The 10,037-nt window shown below is 40.3% G+C and overlaps 1 protein-coding gene across 1 annotated transcript; it reads left to right on the plus strand.

The window, feature by feature from the left end:
- The first annotated feature begins 364 nt into the window (after positions 1 to 364).
- On the plus strand, positions 365 to 9,491 carry fam83b (family with sequence similarity 83 member B). The gene is made up of 5 exons (XM_034609591.1): positions 365 to 504; positions 2,766 to 3,238; positions 5,439 to 5,603; positions 6,112 to 6,236; positions 6,543 to 9,491. Exons 2-5 carry the CDS (start codon positions 2,789 to 2,791, stop codon positions 8,518 to 8,520), a joined length of 2,718 nt encoding a protein of 905 aa, XP_034465482.1. The 5' UTR covers positions 365 to 504; positions 2,766 to 2,788; the 3' UTR covers positions 8,521 to 9,491.
- Positions 9,492 to 10,037: the final 546 nt, after the last annotated feature.

Genomic DNA, 10,037 nt, shown 5'->3' on the forward strand with positions numbered 1-10,037 from the left:
GGAACTTCTGCTTACAACACAAGTGCTTTGATTAAAATGGCCACATGCACCTAAAATACAATTTGTTAAGAATGAAAAAAATAGGCATGTGAACACCGATGTATAAATGTGCATTATTGTCTCGGTTGGTGTAAACGCAGCACTGAACAGAGTATTTGGATAAGGCCCGGTGTCATGAGTCATCAAAGCCTCTTTAAGTGTGTCATTATCTTGATTTTTCGTCGGTGTGAACTTCGTCCCTGAACAGGGAAGGGGAGTGGCTGAAAGTCTCAAACAGGTTTATGGCTGCCTGTGAGCAAGTTTCATTTGCATGTCAAAACTGGAATCCACACCCTCCACCTGCAGACTCCTTATCGTGCCGAGACACCTCCTTGTCTAAGTCTCTTCCAGCTGGAACACAAAAGCTTCTCTGAATACTGAGCACTGGGTGAACATACATAAAGTCTACGAGGGATATTCGGAGGAAAAAAACAAGAGGATTTTCACACAGTTCAGAATCTACATGTAAGTTGCTGTTGTTCAGTAAAAATTAATGGCGTTGTTAGTTGCTCACTGTGCATTTGAATCCTCAGAGACGCAGCAGCTCTGTAAGAAAATTGAAAAAGCTGTTTGAAATGAATTCTCTGATCAGCAGGAAGCTTGTGATGAGATGTGTGAATAAATATGCTGTTTGAACAAGGTTATGATGTTTGGTGCCGGTAATGATTACACAGATGAAGCAAAACATTAAAGAACAATAACCTGTTTTAATGATAGGTATAAATATAGCCTACTTCACTAATAGCTATTCAGTGTTTCTTTTTCAGTATTCTTGTACAAGTAAATACTGAACTGAAAGTATGTTTGACACCTCAGAGATGATTGTATGTTAAGTGTTAGACTCTTTGCAGTGAAAGACACATCTTCTGCATAATAGCACAAAAGAAACTCTCCTGAAAGTGAAAGATTCACACCCCCTCTCTTGCAGGTTTATAGTCATCATCAAAGTCTCAAAAATCACAGTTCCCTTGTTTGAACACCAGTTTCTGTCTAACTGCCACGGACGATTACCCTTATTCAGCGGGTATTAAGAGGTGTCATAACTTCACATCTCCTTTGCCGCACGTCATGTGATTTGAAAATACTTGGATGAGGTGAAGTGAGGATGAAGTGAAATCAAATATTGAAACAAGTTCTTGCCTGCTATAAGGTTTTCAACTGTCATTAGACTTTATACATATTCAGTGAGAGATTCATTTAGGGGCATTCAGGCTACATTTTACTTGTCTTTTTTGGAGTCAGTGCCTGTTTGCAGTAATTTTAAAAGTTTTACTAAACTCCAACTTTATTCCATAGTAATGCAATTACTATTATACAAGCTGTGTAGTCCCTCACAAACATCACGTTTTTATTTTATCTTTACTGGCTGTATTTTACCCCATCTCATCTTAACTACAGGAACAGTTTCATATGATGTACTTATAATACTGTTTAAGTCTATGTAATCAACTTAAATAATACGTAAATATATATACGTACATGTATTGCTGTGCTTTTGCACCCAACATAAACTCTTCATAATGTAATGTGAACACTGGAACTGTCGATTAACTACAAAGATAGGAACCAGTGAATCAAGTGCTAATTGGGAAACAGTTCCCGAATAATTAATCGGAGTTAAGAGTTAACCCCAATAAATACATGAAGAGCATTGTCAATATGCAGACTCACAGATACCGAGACATGAGACACTGGTTCATTAACGTCAGCCTTTTATTAACTTATCTTTACCCTCTATAATGTCTGTTTCACAGAAACAGTTAGTTGGCTGTTATATTAGGAGATACTGTAATTAGCCTCTTGGTTTATCATGTGGTTATCATTTGGTATTATTGGTCTTCAAATACCTTTCAGTTATTTAGAAAGTGATACTGGTTTGTTTTGTTTAGATAAGGATCAGAGATTGTCTGGTCATTTGAACATGGCTGTTTGCTTGGCCTGTGGTGATGCTGGTCGCAGCTTTCTATCTGAAACTAAAAAAGTGATCTTCACTAATTCAGCTGTTGAAAGTAAAGACTGGCTTCTGGATCCTGAACCCTGAAGCCACAGCAGCAGCACAAAGAGCTGTTCACCTGTTTATTCAAAGTTCTGTGAAGCTCGACTCAGTATGCAGAACCGCGTTGTCATGAACGTACTGCGGTCCTTTTTCACTTACATTGATAAGTCCCAGCCACTGACTTCCTCAGAGCACTGGTCGCCTGTTTATTCAAACTTATTGAACGTACCGCGTGTCTATACCCAACCAAATTCGACACTGCACTCCCCCGGGCCCTTTACAATTCACATGAAGTGGCAAGCCAGTGCATTCCACAAACAGAAAGGCAGGGATTTCTGCAACTACTTTCAAATCTTTGATTAATTGCAAGTGTTGAGAATACCTTAGGCAATAACTATGCAAAAAAGGCTAGAACACAGCACCAGGAAAACCAGAAGACTTGAAAGTCACATTACCTTACTATTGCACTATGACTTTTACATGTACTATATTTAAGCTTAAAGATTAATTTAATTGTGGTTTTACACTATATGACATTATACGTGCTACATTATGGCTTAACAATATTACCTTTACATACAAGTTTTTGTAATCATGGCATTTTCATGTATGACGTTACTGTTTACTTTGATTAATTTAGCTTTAAAAAATCCAGTCTTTGGGCCTTTTCCACCTTGATATGTGTTTGATGTTTTTAAATTATGTCACTGGTTTCTATTATCCATGACAGGTTTGCTGAAACAGTCTGGAGCAATGGAGTCTCCAGAATTTTCCACGCTGTCATCCTCGAGGGGAGAGTTTAAATCAGAGGATTATATCCAGCCCCACTACAAAGAGACATATCGCCTGGCGATTGATCGCCTGGTGAGTGACGGCAGAGACAGTTACCAGGAGTTTCTCAAGGTAGAGCGTATCGGGAGCTTCCTGTCGGAGGATGAGCTCCTTTTTATCACGTCAAATGCAGAACAGCTCCCACCTCAAAAACACACAGAGGAAAAAGATGAGCCACCGGACAGCCAATCATCATCAGGGACCTACTGGCCACTCCACTCCGATGTGGACACGCCGGATTTGGATTTAGGGTGGCCGGAGGTCATTCATGAAAAACTACAGACAAATATTGATCTGCTCTTTCATCCACCAAGACAAAACAACCCCAGTATCAAAGACATGATCCGTAAGCATATTCAGGATGCGAGACAGGTAATCAACAGTGTGCTGACGTGCACATGCACACACATGCACAAACACAAACATGTGTCTCCATGACTTCGGACATTGTCTTACATTGATTTCCTAGAGACCTCCCTTACCTTAGTTACCAATTGCCTAACCGTAACCGTATCTTAAAATATTTTCATCCATGATCTTTTCGGGGGTGTAAAGAACCGGGAACCGAAGCGGGAAGATCCTTGCTGTGAGGCTCCCGTGCTAACCATCACACTACCGTCACCCATTTAATACACGTCTTCACCTTAGAATGAAATGATCTACATTATGCGGACTTGCTTTTTGTCCCCATAATGAAGATAAGTGCCCCTAATGTGCCTGTGTAAACACATCTGTCTGACATAATGCATTCCAGATAGCCACTTACCCTAACCTTATAACCATCACAACCAGTTGCCTAGCCCCAACCCTGATTCTAACCCTAAAACCAAGTCTTAACATAAACAAACAACGGTTTGAACAGGAAAGACAAGTATAAGCTCACACAAGTTTGCGCAGCTATCCTTGCCAGAACATTGCAGTGACTTTCATACATTGTAGACAGCCAAACCAAAATCGTATCCCTATCCTTGACCATGACCAACTCATGCCTAGCCCTCGGCCTAACCTAACCACAATTCACAACTTAACCCGGACCTAAGAAAATAAGTTTTGCCTTATAAGGACTGCATGGGGTTTGGTCCCCATGAGAATAATTGGTCCTGATACACAAACCCATACCCTTACCTTAACCATCACAACTAAATGTCTAACCCTAACCATAGACCACCCAAACCCTAAAACAAGTCTTAACCCTCAAACAGTCTGATGAAATAGTGAAGACGGGTCAAAATGGTCCTCACAAAGATGTAAGTGCAAGTACACACAATTTGTTGTGACCTGCTCACACTTCTGTCTGAGCAGACAAACTAACTCAGACATAACTTTATGTTTCTCTACTGAGTATAACTGGAGAAAGAGGCTAGTCTATGGTATGTGACATGTACTTTAACCCCCCGAGGCAGCTCCACGGATTTCTGTTGTTCTAAGCTTCCAGAGTAGAGGAGTGCCTGCCGGGGTGGATGAGGTCAAATTCTGGTTTTGCCACCTATCATCTTGAGAGTAAAGTGTGAGAACCAGTTAGAGTAATCCCTTCCCACGCCTCAGTTACTTCTCAGACTGCGTCATTATGATTCATAAACTAGTTTTGTAGGTCAAAATTGTGTACAGTTAGTTTTCTGCTGAGTTATTACATGTTGTGTTGTTCTGACTCAATTAAACCAACCTACACAAAAGTGTAACAGGTTCTGGGCAGAAAAAGACTCAGTTTCTCTCTTCAACTCACAAAGAGCCAATGAAACCCTCTTTGTTGTTACAACCAGTGCAGTATAAAATAATTCACTTTCAATAAAGTTAAGTAAGTCATGAGACACAGCAGTTGAAATCTCTTGTATCTGACAAACAGCAACTTTGGAGGGAATATTCATTTAGATGTATGCATTGGTTGGACATTGCACAGATGATTAAAAGCGACCTTTCTCATGGTTCATCTGAGTGATAGAAATCTTTTTAGACAAACGTACCACACAGGAAATGAAAAGAGGGAAAGGAATTAGTTGGACATTAGTTCATTAAACAGCTCATTACTGCCACTAGGACAAAGTATTATGTTGCTGCTTCATAACATTCAGTATTTTCAAAGTGCACATTATCATGATGAACTTTTACTGAAGTCTCATTAGGCCTGAAGGGAAATTACAGATTACAGAGAAAAAACTTTTCCCAAAATATTCTTCCCAGGATGACAGAAATATTTTAAAAATTGTAGATACAAAAACTTGTACCTTGTCATTTCAGAAACTCTTCCAGGAATGATAGAAAATGATTTGGGATTAATAAATATTGTGTTTATTATACATACTAAAACTTGTATCCTCCACTTGTCATCCACTTGTATATATATATATATATATATATATATATTGGCTCCTTTTACTGCACATTCTTAGACTGTCTTCCATTAACCACAACTCTAGCATTTTTGTGTGTGTCTGTCAGACTCATGTTTTCTACTCTTGTTCATGAACTGTGACTTTATCTTTTATCGATAAAATCACAGGTTCGCCAGGTGTGAAGTGGTCAAATGTATTACAACCCCTCTGGTCTTAACTGATTTATTTACCATGTCCTGCAGGTCGTTGCCATTGTGATGGACGTGTTCACTGATGTCGACATATTCAAAGAGATTGTTGAAGCCAATGTGCGAGGAGTTGCAGTTTACGTGCTTTTGGATGATTCGCATTTGAAATGTTTCCTCACAATGGCAGAAAATCACGATGTTAAAATTCAACAACTCAGAGTGAGTACCGCACATGACTTAAAACATGTGACCATTTTCTTGATTCGAACGTACATTACATTGAAAATTATTAGTTTTTTCGAGGTTGTCGTTGCTTCGAGGTGTTGACAAGAGGACGTACCCTCAGTTTTTGTACATGTATATTTTACATATGACTCCAAATTTACATACAAGCCAATGTGTATTCATCTTTTACTGTTGTGGAAACAAAGTCTCATTTAAAAATCTGGTTTATCCTGTTGATTGGGTGGAGTCATAATTATTTACCTGCACTAGAGACACGGTGTTAAACCAAACACACCCTTTAAATTCACATAAAGTGCACATCATATACAACCAGTTGCAGCAGAAACCAACAAATGCAGCATTACAAAACTTCAGAATGGTGTTTAACAAAGCAATGCCATTTCTCAGCTGTTTTTGAGTGACATATTTGTGATCTTATTCTGTAAACTTCAACAGTGGTAATAAAAACTCTGACATTTTCCTTTCACTGCTCTGGTGACAGAACATGAGGGTGCGCACTGTGAAAGGTCAGGATTACCTCTGTCGATCAGGAGCAAAATTTCATGGCGCAATGGAGCAGAAGTTTCTTTTAGTCGACTGCCACACAGTGATTTATGGCTCATACAGGTAAATAAGCATGGCTTCACATCAGAAGAGCTCTAAGGACTAGCTTGTGAGCACAGTTCTAGTCACAAGCTGCGTCACGAGAAAAAATGCCTCTTTAAAATGTGGCAGCAGCTTTTGTTTGTTCTTTCAGTATAAATGTAAATATAGACTTTGCAAAAAAAACATCTCCCAGAACCAGTGTTATCTTTTAAATATTTTTTGTATTTTTGTCCCAAATGACTTAGAGATTAAATTAAATTGAATGTTTTTAAACGATAATTATGTTTTTTAAATTCAATATGTTCATGTTTTTATGTTTGTTTACAGCTTCACTTGGTCATTTGAGAAGATTAATCTGAGCATGGTACAGGTCATCACAGGCCATCTGGTGCAGATGTACGATGAGGAGTTCCGAACCCTCTATGCCCGGTCGACTGTGCCAGCTAAACTGGGCCTTCCGGAGTGCTCAATCCAACACAACGGGCCTAATGGACAACAGATTTTACCAGCATCTCATTCTGCCCAGAAAATTGAGCGGAGGGATGTGCTAAGGCACACACTGGACACTGTCTATCGGAAGACCTGTGAGAGGAAACTGGGCCTGAGAGACTATGAGGAGAGGCTCTTAGAAGAGGAACCAAAGAACCATGGGCCATTATTTGAGAATGGGCTCGGTGGTCAGAACCAGATGTCCCATTTGCAGTCTACAGAGGCGATGAACCACTTGAAAAGGCACAGCTATGCAGGGGAGAGACAAGATGTATATACGCCACAGAACATCCAGCCCAGGGCAAGCCACTGGAATATCTCCAGAGAAACAGGAAACAGAATAAACTATCCCACGGACAATTATGTGCCACAGATATACAGAGGTCAAAACATTTATAACGACAGTGACAAACACATTCTGTCCATGCAGCAGAATACGCCAACACTGGAGAATACATCAAAGTCATTCATGCGCACATTGCGGATCGAATCTTACCTCAACAACCCTGACGTCCCATTTGGAGACTCTTCTGACTATTTAGACCAGTTTGAACCAATGGACAGAGCTGGTTCTTTCATGCAGGGACGAACTAGGTCTTCCTTTGTTTTAAGGCCAACTATACCAGAGCACATGGAGCCAAATAGAGCAGCACCACACACTTCTCTGCACTACACATCGATGCAGTGGAATCCAACAGCAGCTTGCGAGAATAGAATAAATAATGACGAATTCATAATGAAGAGTCAAAGTTCACAGATTTTGGATGACAATCGCAATAATGCAAGCTATGGTCCAGGAAGGAACCCTTACCAATCTCCTTATGCCAGTTTAGGCCGAGCTAAAGGTGGACATATGATGACAAACCCTGACATCCTGACAGACAGTTGGCAAAAAAGGCATAGCCTGGCAGATCCGAGATCAAACACAGAGTACGGACATGAATCATCAGGTCACATGTACGGAGCTTTTGCAAGGATGCCCATTAATAGGAGCACAGCAGGGATCAACGCTCAGAATGGTGCATATGTGTCAAATCTGAATGACGATCAAAGATCTGTCTCTCATTATGATGTCAAGAATATCAAAGGTACAAAGAGCCCCGGTACCCCCAACTGGCTGGACTCACCATGTAGGACTGTGTCTGCAGCAGCACTGGATGTGAAAAGCAGGGATTTGATGGCTAAACCAAACAGCAAGGGCTCTCAACCTTTACCCCAGAAGGGCTCCAGGAACATTCAATCCATGCTGAAAAAAGAGGATTCAGTCAGGAACATTGAAACGTTGAGTATCACCTCAGGTGCAAGTACAGACACTTTAACAGCTGAGGATGAGGTGAAACAATCAGATGGATTTGGAAGACTCCACAGAAACAAATCTAGCCCAGTCAGGTCCTCCTCAGAGCACCAAAGGAAGTGGTCAAAGGACGGACATCCAAACTTTACGAAACCGCAGCTGACGACTGAGGAGCACAAACATTCCCCGCAGGTCTCTCGCCCCGATACAACCAGACCGCAGAAATCCACCCCTCTGGACAAAAGTGTGAGGCCCAGCCTTGACACAGGCAGCTGGACAAAAAGCAGAGGAGCAGAAAGTCGCCTGTATAGCAGGTATGAGCCGTTCTCCTCATTGGAAAAGAAACACTCTCTGCACTCTCCACACAGCTTTGGAAACACACATTCCCAGGAGAAAAACAAAAGCCCTCCTAAAGCTGAGGCAGAGGCCGACCTCAGCCGGGCTACACGAGGACACCATGAAAATAAGCTGGAGAAATTTTTTCATCGAGTGGGGAATCTCATACACAAGAACAAATACTGACTGCTGCATTTACAGAACACATGGTCTGCATGGGTCTCGTCAATAATGACTAACGGGCACACGGGTAATATTAATATTTGAATCAATGACTGGATATAAAGATGGACGACATGACAGCTCCCTAACAATGAAGCCAAATCTTTTTGATCGTCCTCTGGTGGCTGGCTGCATTGTAGGTCATAAACCCGTCTACTCCATGTTAGGAGAGATGAACCAAACTAAAAAGTCTATGTACACAATAAGTACATTTTTCTCAAAGTCGTTTTCTCTCATTTAAGTCACTCTCATTACACAAGTTTGTTTTTAATTCGTTATTAGATAAAAACATGATAAAACTTCATGATTGACAGCTAAGACTGACCTGTGATTGGTCGAGCTTGTGTATCAGCCGGACCTTGACACTTTGGCTCCATACAACGATAACTACTGCACAAACTCTGGCTCCAAATTATGTCAAAAGCGCATGATCTGGGATATTTTAGTTTCATTTTTGCACAACAGGAGGAAGCGAAGATGCATCGTCCATCGTTATTTATAGTCTATGATTTGTATCAATGGCCTTTCTGTGTTTACTTTGCAAAACACTGTTTACACGTCGTTGTCTGCTTCTTTAACTCTCATGCTGTTTTGAGTTAGCTTTTCACTAGCTTCAATCAAGGTAATGAATTATAATGCTGTCAAAAGATGTTTTGGATGCTCTGAATAATAGCTGTGTGAAAATATCCGAGGTCTGTACAATTTGTTACTGAAATGTAAATGTGTACGCATACCGATGTGCTGATGTGTTTCATCAGAGGATTCTGACCTCGTCTTTTAGGTATGTTAAGGTAAAGCTGTTGCATATACCTTCAACACAAAATCTAACCAGTGCTCCTTATGATGGAAAACATATCTGTACATAGTCACATCCTTGATATTTATGTGCCTGACAGAGGTTTTATGAATGCTATGGGGGTTGCAATAAAAAAATGTAATGTAATCCAATGACTGAAGCTTTCCTCTTCAAGAGAAATCTTCCATCAAAGGTTTTGTTTTATGTAATGAAAATTGTGTGTCAGAGAAAGGCAAGCTTTGACTGTTATCTTAATAAAAGAGACAGGAAATTAGAGATGACCTTGAGCATCTGGGGGGTAGCTTCAAAAGTTATTACAGCTAATGTTACATCCTATAGAAAACATAAAAGACCAAATAATTCAAACATTCAAATTGGTTTGCATTAATAATAGAATATGTTCTTGGACTTTAACAAAAACACATTATGTGCACATGAGCATCACTCACAGCTCAACATAGGCTAGAAATAATCCAAACAATTCCCCTCATTAAAAACTGAAACAATTACATTTTTGTTTTGGAATGAGACACCACAGTCTTGTTAGTTTGAGATGAGAGAGACCTGCGGTGAAGGAGAGTAGAACGTGGTGCGCCCCCAACAGGCTGAACACTTAATGTACTTAATATAAAGCACGCAATAGCTCATCTGGTTGAGTGGGTGCCTCATGCACAGGGGCTTGAGT

The sequence above is a fragment of the Hippoglossus hippoglossus genome, chromosome 15, assembly GCF_009819705.1.
Source record: "Hippoglossus hippoglossus isolate fHipHip1 chromosome 15, fHipHip1.pri, whole genome shotgun sequence".
Classification (NCBI taxonomy): domain Eukaryota; kingdom Metazoa; phylum Chordata; class Actinopteri; order Pleuronectiformes; family Pleuronectidae; genus Hippoglossus; species Hippoglossus hippoglossus.